General features: G+C 44.3%; 1 protein-coding gene across 3 annotated transcripts in view; it reads right to left on the minus strand.

Annotated features, from left to right (window-relative positions):
- Positions 1–19,938, minus strand: part of XAB2 (XPA binding protein 2) — a 1,020,149-nt gene that overhangs the window by 790,872 nt on the left and 209,339 nt on the right. Inside the window, exon 2 of one of the 3 annotated variants that reach the window (XM_044084449.1) lies at positions 1,640–1,758. The exons of the other annotated variants lie outside the window; for them this stretch is intronic. Within the exon in view, the coding sequence (XP_043940384.1) occupies positions 1,640–1,720 (81 nt within the window). The 5' untranslated portion in view covers positions 1,721–1,758. The remainder of the gene's footprint in view (positions 1–1,639; positions 1,759–19,938) is intronic. 3 annotated transcript variants of the gene reach the window in all.

Here is a 19,938-nt window from a genome sequence, read left to right on the forward strand (position 1 = left end):
TCAAGTTTGACACAAACGGACAAAAACTCTCAAAGGAAAATGCACAAAAGAAATGGAGCAGTTACAAGAATTAATAATGCAACACAAGACTCAGATTGTTAACACAGAAGAAACATTAAATGTCATGGAAGGCAGACTCATGGAACAAGAACATCAGCTTGAGTCTCTCTCAAACAAAAATACTTTTCTAACAAACAAATTAGATGACCTAGAAAATAGGTCAAGGAGAAAGAACCGCCGGAAAAGACTGAAGGAGGCAGTATGGTACATTTTCTCACATCCTGGCTTCCAAATGTTCTGACTTTACCTAAACCTTTTTCTTATGGAATTGAAAGAGCCCATAAGTCACTGGCAGTCACTGGCAGTCCATTCACCTTCCAGGAAAGCAAATAAAAGACCAAGATCAATAATAGTAAGACTTGCATCTTTTCAGCAAAAGGAATTGGTGCTAAAAAACTGTGTGGTCAAACTCTCCTGTCAAATACCAAGATGATATAATAAGATTTGACAATGATTATTCATCAGAGGTAAGCTCTAAAAGAAAGGAATGTTTACCTTTAATAAAATAACTCAATAAGAGACAATTCAAGGCTCATTTACTGTTTCCTGTGAGACTTAAAATATTTTTCTTGGATGGAGCAGGATGCAGCTGTGTCTCTTTTAACATCTAACAAAACTTTAAATCAAACAGAACACATGGATTGGACTGGCTCTACCCTAAAACGCCAAGCAGAGAGGAATGAATGGAAAAAAGCAGATAAAAGAATAATAGACTAAATGAGAAGTAACTGTTAAATAATTATTTTTTATTTTTTTCTATTTTTTCCTTTTATACCACAAACAAATTCTCTACAGAGAATCACACTTTATTTAGATGGCAAATCTACAAAGTTCCCTAAAATGTACAATAAAAATAATGCCTTTTAACTAAAAGACTGCAATCCCAAAAGGAAAAAAGGTAAAAACATTTTATTCTTGTTTATTAACTTTCTAGCTTATTAACTTAACAGCTTGGTAATGCTTAACAAATCTGCATAAAACTAATATTGGTCAAAGTATAGTCAATAACAAAAGCATAATAGATGAAACAAAACAATGCTTCATCTGCTTATACATTTTGTTAGAGTGTTTTAGTGTCATAGTCTCAGACAAGTTACTTTTAAAAAGAAAGGGGAAAAAAGAAGCTTAAAGAAAATGAAAAATTTTAAGTTAACACATCATACTACACAGTTTTCTGTATAGTGCAGACATGGTTATTACAGCTTAAAAAGGGCACTTAAGTGAACATTTAAAATGTTTACTTGAACATACTGTTTAAATATAGATTTCTTAAGTTCCAAACTTTAAGAAACAGAAGATATGTGCCCGTTTTTAAATGCTTGTCTATGAATGTTTCATGGCTTAACTAATTTAATGACTGGTACAGCTTAAACAAAAAAAGAAAAGTTTTTTTTCTTTCTTTTTCATATGGAATGAACAAGGCTTATTACAGTTAAAACTTGTTTCAGGTAAATGGAAACTTGATTCTAATTACAGAAACATGTTTGGGCTTTACAAACAGCCATTTAGAAGGAGGGAAAGCTCTCAAGCACTCATTGAGCATGGGGCATGTTTAGAAGTACTCAAATTGCTTACTTACTTGATTCTCGGCTTCCCGCCGAGATCCTGAACTGAAAAGCTTGTTTTCTTGTTCCCAATATGTTTTTTCCATTATTAGCATATTTAGAAGCTGAAAATCCCTTTGCGACCGTGTGAGTGCTTGAAAATGAAAGCGAAAGTAAAAGGCTCGGATATGATGTTATCACTCAGGTTAAAGGTTAAAAATGAGCTGCTTGAATTTCTGAACTTCTTAAAAGGATATTTACCTAATAATAAGTAAAACAGTACAACATGAATAAGAGTAAACATAATGAGAGATTTATTAATAAGTAATTTAGTGAACTTAAGAGAGACAGTATATTTGATTTTAATGCAAACAGACAGGAAAATGCTGCAAATAGACCACATATAATAAAGAGACTGATGTGAAGCAGACTGTGCTACTGCACAATATAAATAAAGTACTGTTGTGTACCTACCATAAGTGAAGACGTTTGAGTGTATTCACTGTTGCAGTCATTACAATTGGGTTATCCTGCTGGCAGGCTACCTGCAGTCGGCCCGAGTTCCAAAGTCTAGGTTCGGCGTCGGTTGCTGTTGTGTCCTCCCTGACATCAGTGCGCCAGGGGTATAAAAGATGCAGCCAATGCCATTTTCTTCAGTTTTTCTTGCCCCAGATGTCAGGTGCCCCTAAAAAGGTATGCTAAATTATGCCAATAAGCATGCATACAGAAAAAAACAACTTTTCCTTCATCTACAAGCAAATACACCACATAGGTTATATAGAATAGAGAAGTGCAGATAAGTCCCAGCAAGGAAAAGGGGGATGGTGGGAGGGTAACCTGGACTGCAACAGTGAATACACTCGAACATCTACATTTATGGTAGGTACACAACTGTACTATGTTCATCATGTTTCGCTGTTGCAGTCATTACAATTGGGTTGAATCCCAAAGCTAAGGTTGGGAGGCTGGTGCTAAATAGGATTAGGAGAGGCTATCAGGCCCTGCAGAACTGCAGTGGCAAAGCCTGCCCTGGATTTAGAGTGGAGAGGTAAGTGATAGTGCTTTGCAAAAGTATGCACTGAACTCCAAGTTGCAGCCTCTAAGATGTCTTTGGTTGGTACGCCTCTGAGGAAGGCTGCTGAAGTGGCTGCTGCTCTGGTTGAATGTGGCCTAATACCCTTAGGCACTGATTTGCCATGCTGTGAATAGCAGAAATGAATGCAGTTGCCTATCCACTTTGAAATAGTCTGTTTTAAGATAGGCGTTCCTTGTGATCCTGCAGCATATGCCACTAGAAGTTGTTCAGTCTTTCTAAAAGCTTTGGTTCTGTCCAAGTAGAAGTGCAGCTGCCTGTGAATGTCCAAAGAATGTAGAAGTCTCTCACCCTTATTCTGTGGGTTTGGGTAAAAGGTAGGCAAATGAATTGTTTGGTTAAGAGCCACACTGGACACTACCTTAGGCATAAATGTAGGGTTTGTCCTCAGAGAAACCCTGTCATGATGGAAAATGATAAAGGGTTCCACAGCCATGAGTGCCTGTAACTCTGAAACTCGTTTAGCGGAGGTTATTGCTAGGAGCAGAGCTGTTTTCCAGGATAAGAATGTCATATCAGCTGCAGAGGCTGGCTCAAACGGAGGCAGTGTGAGTTTTTCCAAGACATAGTTGAGGTCCCATGGAGGTATTGGGGCTCTCCTTGGAGGTCTTATGTTTTTGGCCCCTCTGAGGTACTGCCTTAGTAATGGATGCAAAAAAATAGGCGGTTCTGTATTGTAATGAGCTGAAATGGCAGAGGCATGAATTTTAATTGATGAAAAGGAAAGGCCTTCATCCAGCATCTCAGTATTGCAAAATCTGAGGAATATTTGGAACAATCGTGTCAATACCTTGTGCCTGGTTCCAAGCACAGAATCTCCTCCATTTTTCTGCATAAGATTTTCTGGTGCTAGGCCTCCTGGCCTCCAAAATAACATCCATCACTGCTTTAGAGAGAGGTGTGTCTTGAATGGCTACATTATTTCGCCATGCTGCCAGGTTTAAGTTCCTGAGTTGGCTGTGCAGTATCTGACTTGTCTTGTTGTGTCAATAAGTGAGGAATTTGAAGTAATGTCCAAGCTGGGCATTGAGACAAGCTCTTTAGGATTGGGTACCAGTGCTGGCGGGGCAGTCTGGGGCAATCAGTATAATTTTTGGCTTCTCTTGTCTGACCTTGAGGAGTACCTTGGGGAGGAGAGGCAGAGGAGGAAAGGTATATACTGTTAGGTTTTTCCAGCTGAAAGATAGAGCATCCACTTTCCATGCTTGCTTGTGATAAGTCCTTGTGCAGAATCTCTGCAGTTGGCAGCTGTGAGGAGAGGCAAATAAGTCTATGTCTGGGCATCCCCAGTTCTTTGTTATCATGCTGAAGACTTGTGGATCCAATTTCCACTCGTGGGGATCCATTAAGTATCTGCTTAGCTCGTCTGCCACAGTATTTATCCTTCCTGGCAGGAACTGTACTTGCAGATGTACTTGGTAAGTCAATGCTGTGTCCCACAAGTTCATGGCTAGTCTGCAGAGGGAGTAGGAATGTGTGCCCCCCTGCTTGTTTATGTACCACATGACTGTAGTATTGTCCGTCTTTATCAGTAGTTGTCCTGGATGAACTAGATCCTTGAAGGCTGTCAGGGCATTCTGTACAGCTAGCATCTCTTTTTGATTGATATGCAGATGCATTTGACTTGTGGACCATGTGCCCTGAATACATCTTCCTGCCATATGGGTCCCCCAGGCATAATCTGATGCGTCTGTTGTCAATGTCTGCCTGGCTGTGGGAATGGTGAATGGCTGTCCCATGTTGAGGTGACAGGCTTTTGCCCACCATTGAAACTCCTGTTGCAGGCAGGGAATGAGTGTAATTATTGTTTCCAGGCTGTTGCAATGTTGAGTCCAAACACTTTTTAGATACCATTGTAGTTTCCTCATATGCAGTCTTGCATATGGAATTAGTAGAATGCAGGATGCCATGAAGCCCAAAGCCTGCAGAATTTTTCTTGCAGATAACTGGGTCTTTGTTGCCAACATTTTGAATAAGTAGTCAGTTGTCTGTGCTTGTCTGGTGTGAGATAAGCCATCTGCGCAGTTGTATTTAAGCTTGCACCCAGGAATATTATCTCTTGAGAGGGTACGAGTTTTGATTTCTTTTCGTTTTGTGTATCCTAGACTTGTTAGTAACCTTTTTACAAACGCCAGATGCTGTAGTAGTGTGTCCTTGTTCTCTGCTTGAATCAGGCAGTTGTCCAAGTAAGGATATATTTGTATTCCTCTTTGTCTGCAAAATGCAATCACTGGTGCCAGGCATTCTGTGAAGACCCTGGCCGCAGTAGATAAGCCAAAGGGCAGTGCAGAGAATTGGTAGTGCATTGACCCAGCTATAAATTTGAGGTATCTTCTGCATGATTGTCTGATTGGGACATGCAGGTATGCCTCCTTTAGGTCTAAAGTCACAAGCCAAGCCTTCTTGCCCAGCATGGGCAGAAGCTGTTGTAGAGTTAACATTTTGAAATATCCAGGAATGTGTTTAGGATAGACAGGTCCAGTACTGGCCTCCAGGCTTTGTCCTTTCTGGGTACCAGGAATAGCCTTGAGTAAAATCCTAGTCCCTGCTTTTGCTGTGGTACTTGTTGAATGGCTCTCATGTCCATGAGGGATGAAACTTGTTTTTGTGCCTCTGCCCACTGATTGTGTGGCAGGTCTGGCATACCATTTGGCCTTGGCAGGGTGTGAAAGTGGAACCTGTAGCCTTGAGATACAATATTTAAGACCCATTTGTCCTGGGTGATCATGTGACAATTTTGTGAAAAAAGTGCTAGTTTTCCCCCCAAAGGAGCTGCCAGAAGATAAGTGTTTGGTGTTGGCAGAGGAAAGTCATTGAGACTGTTTCCTGTATGGATGTGATTTTTCCTCTCCACTATTGGAGGTAGAAGCACCCCATTGTTTAGGCCTGTATGAGCCTTGGGGCTGTGATCTGCCTCTGGGGCATCTGTATCTGCCTCTTTGTGGGCCTGTCTAACACTGGAAAGGACCAATTCTTTGTAGGCCAGTTCCTGCTAAATCTGGGAGGCTGTACTTGTAAGAAATCCTTCACTGTTTGCATAGATTTAGCTTTGTCCTCCATTTTCTTCAATACTTCTTCTGCTTTAACACCAAACAAGGTATAATGTTGTAATGGAGCATCTAATAGTTTTGCTTTAACATGATCAGGCAGATTCTGTTCTTTTAACTAAGCATGCCTCCTAATGACAGAACCTGTAACTGCGGCCCTGCAGGAGGCCTCTAGAGAATCAAAACCACATTGCAAAGTATGCTTTCCCACTTGTTCAGCTGCATGCAATAAATCCTGCATTTCTTTGTTTTCTGCACATTCTGAATTTGTCAACATTTTCTGTTTAAGCAGTGACATAAGATATTGCTGATATTTAAGCATATGAAACTGACAATTTAAAGCTCTTACAGCCAAGGTAGCAGAAGTATAAATCTTTTCCCCCTATCTGTCCAGGGCCCTTGAATCCCTATCAGAGGGGATACGGGTTTTTGCAGTAGAAGCCTTGACCCCCTGAGAAATAGTTTCTGGGTCAGCAGCAGGGTTTTTGTAAAGAAATTTATGTAACTCCGGAACCCTGTAGTATCTGTCTGGCTTAACAGGAGCTGGTGGTAAAGAGTCAGGAGATAGACCGGACTCTGTAAAAACATCATCTACAATGTCTAAAACAGGAGGAATAGCAAGGGGCCTGTGTTAGGGTAATAAAAGGAAGTCTCTGAGCCTTTTCTTGGATTCTGAGTAATCTTGGCTCTCCCAATGGAAATGCTCCCTCATAGTATGCACGGTCTCCCCAAAAGAATAATCCTCAGGAGGAGAGGCTGAAGGGATAGATTCTTCAGCATCAGAATCCTCACAGGGAGGAAGGGAATGTTCATGCTCAGAAGAGGAATCAGTGGAAATAGAAACGTTATCTGAAGATTCATATTCTATCTCTTTTCAAGGTCTCTTATCAGGAGGGGGATGGGAACCGCTGATCAAAGTAATTAGGTCTTTGGCCATTTTAAGCATCTGTTTTTTAGGCATGGAGGCCTGTCCAGGAGAATGCTGTACTTGTTTCTTTGTCTTTAGAGCTGCTTTAGTCTTTGCCTTTGAAGCTGAGGTTGGCTTTACATATAACTGTGTAGGCCTGAAAACACCCTCAGAAGCCGATGCCTGCTCAGCGGCTCCACACCCATCTGAGGGAATAGTTTCCGAGTGTCCAATACCTTGAATTTCCAGCGGTCTAGTTGGCTCCACGTGGGAGTCGGAAGCGGCCTATGGCTCTGAGGTAGTGAGCGTCAGGGGCTGCGAAAGCACCTCACTGAGAACCGGAGAACCGGCAACAGGCCTAGCGGAAGCCTCGTCGTCGGTTTTGGACCTCGGATGCCTGTCCTTTTCCTTTTCTTTCCGCATTTTATAAACTCCGGTAGTCGGCTGTTCCGACGGCATTATATAATTGAATCTTCGGCCAAAGTAATGAAATTCAAACTCGTACCGACGCTTAATAGTGCGTTGGTTAAATCTAGCACAAAACTGACAACTAGCAACATCGTGGTCGGGGCCTAGGCAAGGAATACAGTAAGAATGAAAATCCTTATGAGGTATTTGCTTCCCACAAGAAATACAATTATTAACTTTTTCTGACATCGGTCTGGAGCAAGAAAAAAGTTTCCCCAATTAGGTATGTAGCTTTAATGAAGACTTTGGATCTGAAATTCGAATTTGAAAATCTCAGGAGTCGGCCGACCGGCACTTGCGAACCGCTTTTGCTTTGGGCACGCGCGGCAAGAAAGACCGAAGAAAATGGCGTCGGCTGCATCTTTTATACCCCTGGCGCACTGATGTCAGGCAGGAGGCAACAGCAACCGATGCCGGACCTAGAATTTGGAACTCGGGCCGACTGCTGGTAGCCTGCCAGCAGGATAACCCAACTGTAATGACTGCAACAGTGAAACACGATGAACATCAGCAGCTTCACTGGGTTTATAATTAGAGTAATGGAATCTTGTTATGCAATTTTACAAATCTGAACTGTTTTGCTGATTAGACTAAGCTGAATGACAAATATTAATCCAGTCTTATCAAAAGAAGTTTGACTAATGGACAACTGTTCATAGGTTCATAGGTTCATACTAGGCTATCTGCCCTAGGGCATTTATAAGCCTAGCCAGAATGTGTTTGGCTTTCGCCACCCATTTTAAATTTATTTTGCTATGCCCTTTTTCGAGGTTAGTATACTGTGCCTCTATCTAACAGTGACACAGAAGTGATACCCGGGGTAAACCTACGATCTCCCATCCACTCATCAAGATTCCTCTTGAAGAGAGTCAATGATTTATAAACAAAAACAAAAAGTCAATGTAACTTGTATTACTTTAATATCAAATTAATAGAGTAATATGGTTATGTTAAATGCTTTTTTTAATTTAAAATCAAATTTTATGAAAAATGTTTTATATGAATAGAATATAAAATATAGCAAGCTTCTCTCTGTTAGACAAAATTTTTAGATAATTGGGTTGAGAAATGATTCTTGGAAGGGGTGTTAGAGGGTATGCTTGAATGGCTAGTCTATACAAACTTGGGGTTTGTTTCCCCATAGTTGGGTTAGTTTGTTTTTGTCTCAATATTCAAGGTTTTAATGTTTAATTCATTTTAATTGGGTGTTTATGAACAACCAGACTTTTCATATGCTTAGAGGACAAAGCAAATTACAAGAAAAATCAGGTAATTCTGCAAAACTAAAGAAAGAGAAACATATCTGATTTTCCTTGTATTTCTGTACTCTCCCTCTAAAGTCACTGCAGACTCTCGTATCTCTCAACTCTCCAGATTTTTGCAGAATGTTAAGACTGTCTTTTTCTCATGAAAAATGTAGTCTTTCTGGTAAGCCATTACTTATTGAAGTTATCAAATAATGAAAAAAACATTTAGTTATGTACTCACCATAACGATAGATGTATGTGGTTCATCTCACCTACATTCATTACCGACGGGCTCGGAGCCGAGAATCAGCTCCGACTCGGCCGCTATAAATAGCACAAAGTCTCTAATTGGCTGGGCTAAGCCTGTATCCCAGGATGCACCACACCCAAACCCCCAGATCTTGTTTGCCACAAAATAATCATTACACATGCATAACCGCACATAACAACAAAGCAAGAAGAGAGGAAAAAAAAAATATCCTCAGAAGGGTCTAAGAAAATAATTTCCTCCAAGTTCACCAGGAAGGGGGAAGGTGGGTGGGTACGTAAGAATGTAGGTGAGATGGACCACATACATCTATCGTTATGGTGAGTACATAACTAAATGATGTAATGTGGTCCTATCTCGCCTACATTCATTACTGACGGGACAGTGTCCCTAGCACCTATATCCTGCGAGGCTCATGAGAAAAACACTCCTGAGCACCGTGGAACCAAAGGAAGCCCGGCCTCTAGAAGCCACGCCCAGCTTATAATGAGAAATAAAAGTGTGTGGAGAAGACCAGGTGGCTGCCGCACAGATTTCATCCAAAGACAGCCTAGCATGAAAAGCCACTGAGGTAGCCATAGCCCTGGTAGAATGCACCTCAACCGGGACAGGTAGATCTCTACTCGCTGATGTGTAAATAAATGAGATACAGTCCTTAATCCACCTTGCAATAGTGCCTTTGGTCACAGGGCTACCATTCCTGTTCTCTGAAAAGGACACAAACAACTGATCTGATTTCCTCTCTTGTTTTGTCCTGTGCAAATAAAACCTCAGTTGTCTATGTACATCCATTTGGTGAAATTTGAATTCTGCCTTGTTTGAAAAGTGTGGGAAAGACACCGGTAACTCAATGGATTGGTGAAGACAGAAGGTAGAAGAAACCTTAGGAAGAAAGGAAGGGTTGAGTCTCAAGGATACTCTATCCTTATGAAAAATCAAATAAGGAGGTTTGACAGAAAGGGCTTGAAGCTCTGATACACTTCTGGCTGAAGTAATAGCCACCAGAAAGGCTGTCTTCCAAGACAAATATTTTAATTCACAAGAGGCTGCAGGCTCAAAGGGAGAAGAAGTTATGGCTCTAAGCACCAAGTTTAAATCCCATGGCAAGACTGGCTGAGAAACTGGGGGACGAAACCAGGTTCCTTTTAGGAAAGCTTTAGACAGTTTATGGCCCATGAGGGAAGGCTCATATGAAACGTGAAAATTAGAAATTGCCTCCAGCTGAACCTTAATAGTGGAGGCAGCGGAACCTTGTCTGAAAAGAGTAGCCAAAAATTCTAAAACTGCTGTCACAGGGGCTGTGAAGGGATCTAGGTTATGTGACTGGGCCCAGATAGCAAACCTTTTCCATTTACTGGAGTATATCTTCTTAGTGGAAGGCTTGTGGGAAGAAGATAGGATATGTACCACTTCCGGTGTAAAGGAAAGCTGTCTGACTAAGGAAGGAAGTGGAGAAGCCAGGCAGTGAGCCTGAGGGTTCGCCGGGATGGGTGGAACTGCCCTGACAGATGAGTCAATAGGCCTGGAACTGGGTCCAGAATCCAAGGACCGTCCATTGTATATCTCAGCAAGGTAGACCCCACCTGGAGAAGATCTGAGCCGCAACTCGATCATTCAGGGACCACTCGTGAGGCATCAGAATAGCTCTGCTTAGCCTGTCTGCTATCACATTGGACTTCCCCGGAATGTGCGTTGCCACTAGAAAAAGTTGGGAAGACACCGACCAATTCCACACTATCATGGCCTCTCTGCAAAGGGGATAGGACATGGTTCCCCCCTGTTTGTTCAGGTCCCACACGACTAACATGTTGTCGGAAAGAATTGAGATAGTGCCCTTGGGAAGAGAGCTGTGAAGTGCTTGCAATGCTAGTAGCACCGCTCTCATCTCCAGAACATTTATATGCAAGTGTACCTCGAGTTCCTGCCATGTGCCTTGGACCGTTCTGCCCAGATAATGCCCACCCACCCTGTCTGGGAGGCGTCCGTGGTCACTGTGGCAGTAGGGGGTGGAGGATTCAGGGATCTCCCTTTGTTCAGATTGGGTGAATGAAGCCACCAACGCAGATCCTGTCGGCATTGTTCCATTATAAGAATCGGATGAGACAGAGGGAGCTCTTGAAAGGACCACTGGACTGAAAGAAGCCACTGTAGTGTCCGCATATGTAGCCTGGCCAGGGGTACTAGTAGGATGGTGGCCGCCATGGAACCTAGTAACTGAAGAACTAGTCTGGCTTGGACCTTTTTCAGAGGTAATAAGGCCAAAACTTGAGCCTGTAGCACTTTTATTCTTTCTGGAGGAAGGAAAGCCCTAATTTCTACGGAATCTAGCTCTGCGCCGATAAATGCAACACGTTGTGATGGCAGCAAGACAGATTTTTGCCAGTTGAAAGTAATCCCTAGAAGTTGACCCAAGTTGATGGTGGCCTCCGTGGCTCGAACAAGTAGATGCCTGGTGGGGGCAGTGAGAAGCCAGTCGTCTAGGTAAGGAAACACCTGGAATCCTAGACATCTCAGGTGAGCAGTCACCACTGCCAGACATTTGGTAAACACCCTGGGGGCTGTAGTGAGACCAAAGGGCAGGGCTCAAAATTGGAAATGACTGGCTCCCAGCTGGAAGCGTAAGTGATTCCTGGAGGCCTTGTTTATCTTGATGTGATAACAGGCGTGCTTGAGATCGATGGAGCACATCCATTACTCCTTTTTCCAACAAGGGAAAAATGGTTTGAAGAGTGACCATTCGGAACTTGGACTTCCTGACGAAGCAGTTTAAATGGCTGGGTCCAGGATAGGCCTCAAGTCCCCTGTTCTTTTGGGCACCAAAAATAACCTTGAGTAAGTTCCTGATCCAATCTGGTCTGAGGGGACTGGTTGGATGACTCATTTTTCCAGCAGCTTTGAGACTTCTAACGCTGCTTGGTCCCTTTGACTGGGTGGAACGTCTGGGACTCTCTTGGGTGGCGGAGGGGGTGAGATAAAGGGAATGGTGTAACCTCCGGCAATAATTCGAAGCACCCAACGATCCTGAGTGATGTTTTCCCAGGCTTGCAGATGCTTCGATAAATGACCCCCGACTGGCTCCGGAGAGGCACAGTCGGGCAGTCCCTCAGGGACATTGGTAGGAGGAACCACAAAAGGACTCGCGGTCTCCTGAGTTGCGGGGGCCTCCCCCGCCCCTAGGGCGACATCTTCCAGAGTAATTCCCCCCTCCTCTGCCTCTGGAGGGGGGGATCACCATGATGGTCAGGATAAGACTTCTGAGACTTCCTGAACCACATCTTTCCTCCCCTCTGCGCCTTGGGATAAGGTCTAGAGGGAAGCGAAAAATGGGCCCCAATGGCAGACAAAGTCTTACCCTCTTGCTCACATCTGGTGAGAGTGTCTTTCACTTTGGGTCCAAAGAGGGAGGACCCGTCAAAGGTAGCGTCCGTGAAGGAATACTTGATGGCCTCTGCGAAGTGACACAGGTGCATCGAAGCTTGCCTCTTGAGGGCTACGCCTGAGCTAGCTGCCCTACCCGCCCCCTCGGCTGCATAGGATATGAGCCTCATGGATGAGTTAACAATAGAAGACAGGGTAGACAGCTGGGCGTTGACAGTCTGGTTCACCGCCTCAGGCAAGTTACCCGACAGAGTATCTCCCAACTCCTTGAGGAGATCTCTTTGGAGCCTCATAAAATGACACAGATAATTCAGCGACCGCAAAGTAAAGGTCGCTGAGGACAGGGTACGCTTTCCATACCGATCCATACTCCTAGACTCCTTGTTAGGAGGATGAACGGAAGCAGAAGCCTCTGCAACTTCTTGCTGAGTGGCAGATGCCACCACCATGGCATCTACAGGAACTCCTTTTGTCAAAAATTCTTTCCCAGGAGGTGCAGACAAAAACTTGTTGGGGCGGCTGGGAACCGGTTCCACGGAGTAAGGGTGTTCCCACACCCTTCGACAAATAAGGTCCAACAGTTCATCGAAGGGGGGAGACACCCAGGAGGCAGAAGGTCGGGCTCCGAAGGCCTTGAGGAAGACTGACTCCTCCTCAGAGGGGGTTTTGGAGGGCCAGTCATCTCTCTCTGTCTCAAAATCTCCAGGATGTCAGAGAATGAGACATCGTCGGACGACTTTGGGGACCCCTCTGCATCATCGAGGTCGGTGTGTCTGAGGTGACAGACTCATCTGGGGAGTCTATGTGCTTCCTCTTACACAGCTTCTTTCTGGGAGACTCTTCAGGCAAGGACTCTGAAGGGCCCTCAGAAAGCAGGGGACCATGCATGGGGGTATCCTCAGGCCTTCGAGCCCCACTGCCTGCAGATAGGGGGGCATCAGAGGCTCTAGTCGCAGTGTCCGGGAAAGGAGTGGTTGACTCGAGTGATGTCACCGAAGACCTGGCCAGTGCGCTCCTCATGGCCTCGAAGGCAGGTCCACCTGAATCCGAGGAGCGACCCGTCTCTGAGACCACAATCGGAACAGGGGTTCCCCAGGCCGAAGCACCAAGAGGGAGACTCAGAGCCGAAGTCTGGAGCCCCGATGTATCCCCCTCTGGTCCGACCGACGAAACCAGAGTGCCGAAACCATCAGATGGGACCAAAAGGGTTGGAGCCGAGGTCGGAGCCGAAAAACTCAAAGGGGGTTTCGTAGCCGACCCAAGGACCTCACTCGACTCAGAACACTCTGGCTCCGACGACACAGAGGTGGTCAGAGGAGGAATTATCGGAACTGACACAAGGACAGGCTCCTGAGCCGTCTGGGCTGGAGCCGAGAATAATTTCGTTAACACCGGTGACTGGAGAAGCCTCTGCACCACCCTATCCATATCCGAATCAGACAACCTGGAGGACTTGGAGGACACAGAAGGGGGTCGAGAAGTCTTCTCTAAAGGATCCAACGCGAAGCTAGGAGAATGGCTCCGAATCGGTTCCAAGACAATTGGCGCTGAGGTCGGCTCCAATACAACAGAAACCTCCTTCGGCTCCGAAGGCAGTGGAACCGAGGAAGCCATCTTCGGTACCGACAGCATCTCCTGCGGCTCCGAGACCAATGAAGCCGAGGAAGGTGAAACAGTCTTTGATCTTTTCTCCGATGGCTCCGACGAACTGGACGGAGCCGGAGATCTCTTTTTTGTTTTAGATTTCCCGCTAGGGGGAGAAGACCCCAAAGCTTCTTCAAAGGCAGGTTTTACCAGGCCCTTGAGAATCAACTTATTTTTTCTCTCTTGCAAGACCCTGGAACTAAACGAATGACACACACTGCAGGACTCTTGCAAGTGTATAGCGCCCAAACAGTATACACAGATGGCATGGCCATCAGTTAAAGACATCTTATATGAACATTTGGCGCACTTTTTGAACCCAGAAGGCCTATGTTCCTTCTGATCTTTGCCTGACATTTTTAAAGCCACACAAAATGACACCAACACGAAGGGGGGAGAAGGGACTCAAACGCCCCTAAAAGAAACCAAGGAGACACACCGAACAGGACTAAGGCCCTCTAACTTAAACGGGCCTAGCCTGCCAAACACAAGTATACCACAACTACAATTATCAAAGGAAAAGGTCACAAAAAACACCCTGACACAAAACGTAGCTATTAAAATAGCTTTTGGTTGGAATATATTCCGCAGAAAACTAAGTAAATAGTTCAATAAAGTACTTAGCCACAGCCAAGCTCGAGACCACATCTTCACTCAACGAGCGGCAAACGAGATCTGGGGGTTTGGGCGTGGTGCATCCTGGGATACAGGCTTAGCCCAACCAATTAGAGACTTTGTGCTACTTATAGCGGCCGAGTCGGAGCCGAGAGCCTGTCAGTAATGAATGTAGGTGAGATAGGACCACATTACATCTGAGGTTTAAACTTTATAGCCTTCAGAAAATGCAAGCTAACACAAATCCTCCTATTCCAGTAACTTCCTAAGTTTATATGAGCAATAAAATCTGCCCCTATTTTTGGAACTTTGCTCCCCCATTATGTTGGGCTTTGTATAGCTTTCCTGCGTTTAAAAAATGAAACAGCAACTGAGATTCTCTTTTCTCCATTGCTCTTCCTGAACAGGAGTGCTGTACTGTGCAAGTGTGGGAAAGCAAGTCCCATATCCATGCACACAGTACACCAGCAAATGCGGAAGAACGACGAGGAATAGTACAGTGCCATTATACAAAGACATTATTTAAGAAAATTAAACAATTCTTTTCTTAAATAATGTCACTCCACTTTGCCTTCATGATTAAACCATGTCAACCATGATTGAATAATCCTGTGATACCTACACCCAGCCATGGGTTATTGCTTAAGTATACCATTGAATACAGCCTCAGATGACACCGACAGTACAGTCTGAAGCCGGCTAAGACACCACACACTTCAAAGCTTGTTCTCCAGGAAAAGAGTGAAGAAAGGTTGACTTACATGATGTAAACCCAAAGTGCTAATAGAAAGAGGTGCCACAAGATAACTGCTTCTAGGCTGTCAGTATACTCACGCTTCAAAGAATGAATAGGTTCAAATGACACAGTTACTGTTAATAACTAGCCTAAGTACAAAGAGAAATGTAGGTATCAATATCTGTTGATGGTGGTTATAAATAGGTCTAGAAGGAGCAAGAAGCTATCATAACAGCAACAACAGCAATTTCTGTAAAGGAGCTGAGGGCAACAAAATATTATAAACTATAACAGCAGCAGCATGCAACGCAGTGCAGCTTACCTGTGAGCAACAAGACGTTTCTATAAATAAACAACATCAGCAGCATACAACTAAGTACACCTTACAGCAAAGCTGCCCTAACAAGTATCAACCTTTAGCAACCATGCAAACTAGTTGAGGCACCAAAATGAATGTAGGAAATATTAGATAAAAGATATAAATACTTAAAACATACCAACTGTCTCTGGACAGTGCAATGTGTCCCGGTGCTGCTTGGAGTGCAGTAAAGTCAAATCCATAGGTTCATAGGTATTTACTAGGCTAACAACCACAAGGGGCTTTTAAAGCCTAGCCATGCATCCCAAATCTCTGAGAAGTTCTGATACCCTTGATAAATGTAGGCATGGGCCTGGGAGAAGAAAGTACAGTTTTGTACCTACCATAAATGTAGATGTCCGAACAGTATAGCATCTGCAGTCCTAACAAATGGGTTGTCCTGTCGTCAGGCAGCCCTTCGGTCGGCCGGATTCCAAAGTCTGGGTCTGGCCTCGGCTGGTGTCGCACTTCACCCGACGTCATCTCTGCTGGTCTTCGGGTATAAAGGCATCAGCCGACGCCATTTTCCTCAGTGTTTCTTGCCCCAGATGCCAGCTGCCCTCTTGGAAAGCTAAAATTTTGGATAAATGCCAATGTTTCCAAAAAAGTAGAAGGCAAACACAAAAAATAAGCATGTATGTACATATATACAAACAAATACACCATAAGAGATCCCCCCCAGCTAGCTATTAGGAGGGTAAATACCCTAGGAGTACCACAGAGGGGAAGGAGGGTGGGTAATCCTGACTGCAGATGCTATCCTGTTCGGACATCTACATTTATGGTAGGTACAAAACTGTACTATGTCCTTCAAGGATGCATCTGCAGTCCTAACAAATGGGTAGAATACCACAGCCAAACTAGGGGAGGAGGAAATAGAATTATGGTGTAGTTAGGATCCCTTGCAGTACAGCAGTGGCAAACCCTGCTCGGGATCTAGAGTATAGAGGTAAGTTATAATGCTTGGCAAATGTATGCACGGAGGTCCAAGTAGCCGCCTCAATAATGTCCTTGGTACCCACTCCTCGTAAGAAAGCTGTGGTAGTGGCTGTAGGCCTTGTAGAGTGAGGTCTTATGTTCTGTGGAATTGGCTTTCCATGGTAGGAGTAACAGAATCTTATGCAATTTCCTATCCACTTGGAGATTGTCTGTTTGGAAATTGCTTTTCCTTCCCTTCCTGTTGCATAGGCTACTAGAAGCTGGTCAGTTTTTCTATTGCCCTTGGTTCTGTCCAGGTAGTAGCGCAACTGTCTATGTACATCCAAGGTATGCAGCAGTCTTTCCCCCCTGTTCTGTGGATTGGGAAAGAAGGTAGGTAGGTGGATTGCCTGGTTTAGAGACACTCTGGATACCACCTTAGGCATAAATGTAGGATTAGTTCTCATGGATACTCTATCTTGATGGAAGATTAGGAAGGGTTGTACTGCCATTAAGGCCTGTAGTTCCGAAACCCTTCTTGCTGAAGTAATTGCCAGTAGGAAAGCAGTTTTCCAGGATAGGTGTTGAAGATCTGCTGTTGCTGCTGGTTCGAAAGGAGGGAGTGTCAATTTTTCTAGCACAAAGTTCAAGTCCCATGCTGGTAATGGTGGTTTCCTAGGAGGTTTTACATTCTTGATTCCTCTGAGGAACTGCCTGAGTAGAGGATGTGAGAAGACAGGGGGATCGAAGCTGTATTCTGCAGAAATAGCTGATGCATGTATCTTGATGGAGGAATAGGACAGGCCTGTATGGAGAAGCTCTGCCAAATACTCCAGGATGTTGGCAATATCTATCTTTGACACATCTTTTCCTCTTTCAGTGCTCCAAATGACAAACCTTTTCCATTTTCCTGCATAGTTCCTTCTTGTCGAAGGTCTGCGGGCCTCCAGGATAATGTCTTTAACCCTTTGGGATAAATCTGGGTTAGTTGCTGTTATGTAATGTTCCAGGCAGTCAGTTGCAGAGTTTTTAGATTTGGATGCATGATGTTGTAGTTGTTCTGAGTTAACATCAAAGGCATCAGGGGTAGTGTCCACGTTCTGCCCCGAGACATGCTCCTCAGCAATGGATACCAGTGTTGTCTTGGCCAATTTGGAGCTATCAGAATTATCCTTGGACGCTCCTCTTTGATTTTCAGTAGTACCTTGTGCATCAAAGGAAGAGGTGGAAATGCATATGCTGTCAGGCCTTTCCAACTGAAGGATAGAGAGTCCACCTTCCATGCAAGTGGGTGGTATGTCCTTGTGCAGAATTTCTTGAGCTGGTGATTGAGTGGGGATGCAAATAGGTCTATTTGTGGCATTCCCCAATTCTGTGTCATGGCCTTGAAGATGTCCGGGTGTAGCATCCATTCGTGAGCATCCGAGGTGGTTCTGCTTAACATGTCTGCTAGGGTGTTTTCTTTTCCCGGTACAAATATTGCCTGTAACTGAATGTTGTAGCTCAGAGCCATATTCCATAGGTCCAGAGTCATTCGGCATAGGGGGTATGAATGAGTGCTTCCCTGTTTGTTGTTGTACCACATGACTGTGGTGTTGTCTGTCCTTATCATCAAATGGCCTTCTTTGAGGAATGGTCTGAAATTCTGGATTGCTAGTTTTACTGCCAGCATTTCTTTTTGATTTATGTGCAGGTGCAGTTGATCTGGGGTCCATAATCCTTGTATGCATTTGTCTAGCATGTGGGCCCCCCAACCTAGGTCTGAGGCGTCCGTTGTGATGGTTTGGCTTGCTTGAAAGTTGTGGAAGGGCAAGCCTGGGTTTGACTGGCATGCTTGAGCCCACCATAGGAACTCTTGTTTCAGGCATGGGATTAGTGGTATTTGGGTTTCTAAGCTGTGCCTGTGTTGAGACCATAAATTCTTTAGGTACCACTGTAGTTTTATCATATGCAGTCTGGCATGGGGGGCCAGGATTATGCATGATGCCATGAAGCCCAAGGCCTGCAGTACTTTCCTTGCTGTTAGTTTGTTCTGCTTTGTTAATGCCAAGAAGTAAAGAGGGAGTTGTTCTTGTTTTTCTGCAGTTAGGAATGCCATCTGTTTTACTGTGTCCAATTCTGCACCCAAGAATGTTCTTGTTTGGGATGGTATTAGTCTTGACTTTTTAAATTGACTGTGTATCCCAGGGCTTGTAGTAAGCAAATGACTCTTTGTAAGTCTTTTGTCAGCTTGCTTTTGTTGTCCGCTTGTATCAGGCAGTCGTCCAGGTATGGATAAATTTGGATTCCCTGTAGCCTGCAATGGCGATTACTGATGCCAGGCATTTTGTGAATACTCTGGGCAGTAGATAAGCCAAAGGGCAATGCTGAGAATTGATAATGCTCTGATCCTGCAAGAAATCTGAGGTATCTTCTGCAATTTGGTCGTATGGGGACGTGCAGGTATGCCTCCTTGAGATCTAGAGTTACCAGCCAACACTCCTTGCCCAGCATGGGAAGAAGTTGCTGTAAGGTCAGCATTTTGAATTTTGGAACAATGATGAATGTGTTTAAGGCGGACAGGTCGATAATAGGTCTCCAACTTTTCTCTTTTCTTGGTACTAGGAAGAGTCTGGAGTAGAATCCTTTGCCCTGTTCTGATGGTGGTACTCTTTCTACAGCTCTCATTTTTGTTAATTGAGCTATCTGCTTTAGAGCTTCTGTTTTCTGATTTGGAGGTAGGTTTGGCATTCCTCTTTTTACTGGTAAGGTGTGGAAATGAAACCTGTAGCCTTGGTCTATAGTCTGCAAAATCCACTTGTCTTTTGTGATATAGTGCCAATTTTTTGAAAATAAGGCTAACTTTCCGCCTAAGGGTGCTGCTATTTGTTCCCTGGTAGGCGGTGTCAGAGCCAAGTCACTGTGATTGTCCTGTTGCAGTGGCAGTGGTTGTGTCTGTGCCTCGCTGGTTATTGCCTTGCCACTGGCGTCCTCTGTAGGCACCTCCTCTGGATTGATTTCTGCCTCTGGAGCGTCTATTCCTGCCTCTCTGAGATTTAGAGGAGTCTGGAAAGGACCAATTTTTGGAAGGCCAGTTCCTGCTAAACCTTGGGGGCTGAACCTGTAAGAAATCTTTAACTGTTTGTACAGATTTTGCCTTGTCTTCCATTTTCTTCATTACTTGCTGGGCAGGAGAACCAAATAGACTGGCCTTATCCATAGGAGCATCTAACAGCTTTGCTTTAACATGATCCGGCAAGACCTGTTCTTTCAACCATGCATGCCTTCTTATAACTGTGCCAGTCATGGCTGATCTAAATGAAGCCTCCAGTGCATCATAGCCACATTTTAAAGAATGGTTACTAACCTGTTGAATGTTATTCACCATTTCTAAAACATATTTCTTATCTAAGGAATCATCGGAGGACAGTTTCTTAGTTAACTGATCAAGCATAAACTCTTGGTATTGGATCATATGAAACTGACAGTTCAAAGCTCTAGCTGAGAGAGTAGCAGAGGTGTAAACTTTTTTACCCCATCTCTCTAAGGACCTGGATTCCCTTTCAGAAGAAAGAGGGTTTTTTGCTGAGGTCAAAGCTACTGCCTTAGGCCCCTGGGAGATAGTCTCAGGATCTGCAAGTGGGGCCTTGTATAGGTGGTGATGAGTGTCCGGTAC

The sequence above is a fragment of the Protopterus annectens genome, chromosome 9.part0, assembly GCF_019279795.1.
Source record: "Protopterus annectens isolate FY-2018-M chromosome 9.part0, PAN1.0, whole genome shotgun sequence".
NCBI lineage: Eukaryota > Metazoa > Chordata > Ceratodontiformes > Protopteridae > Protopterus > Protopterus annectens.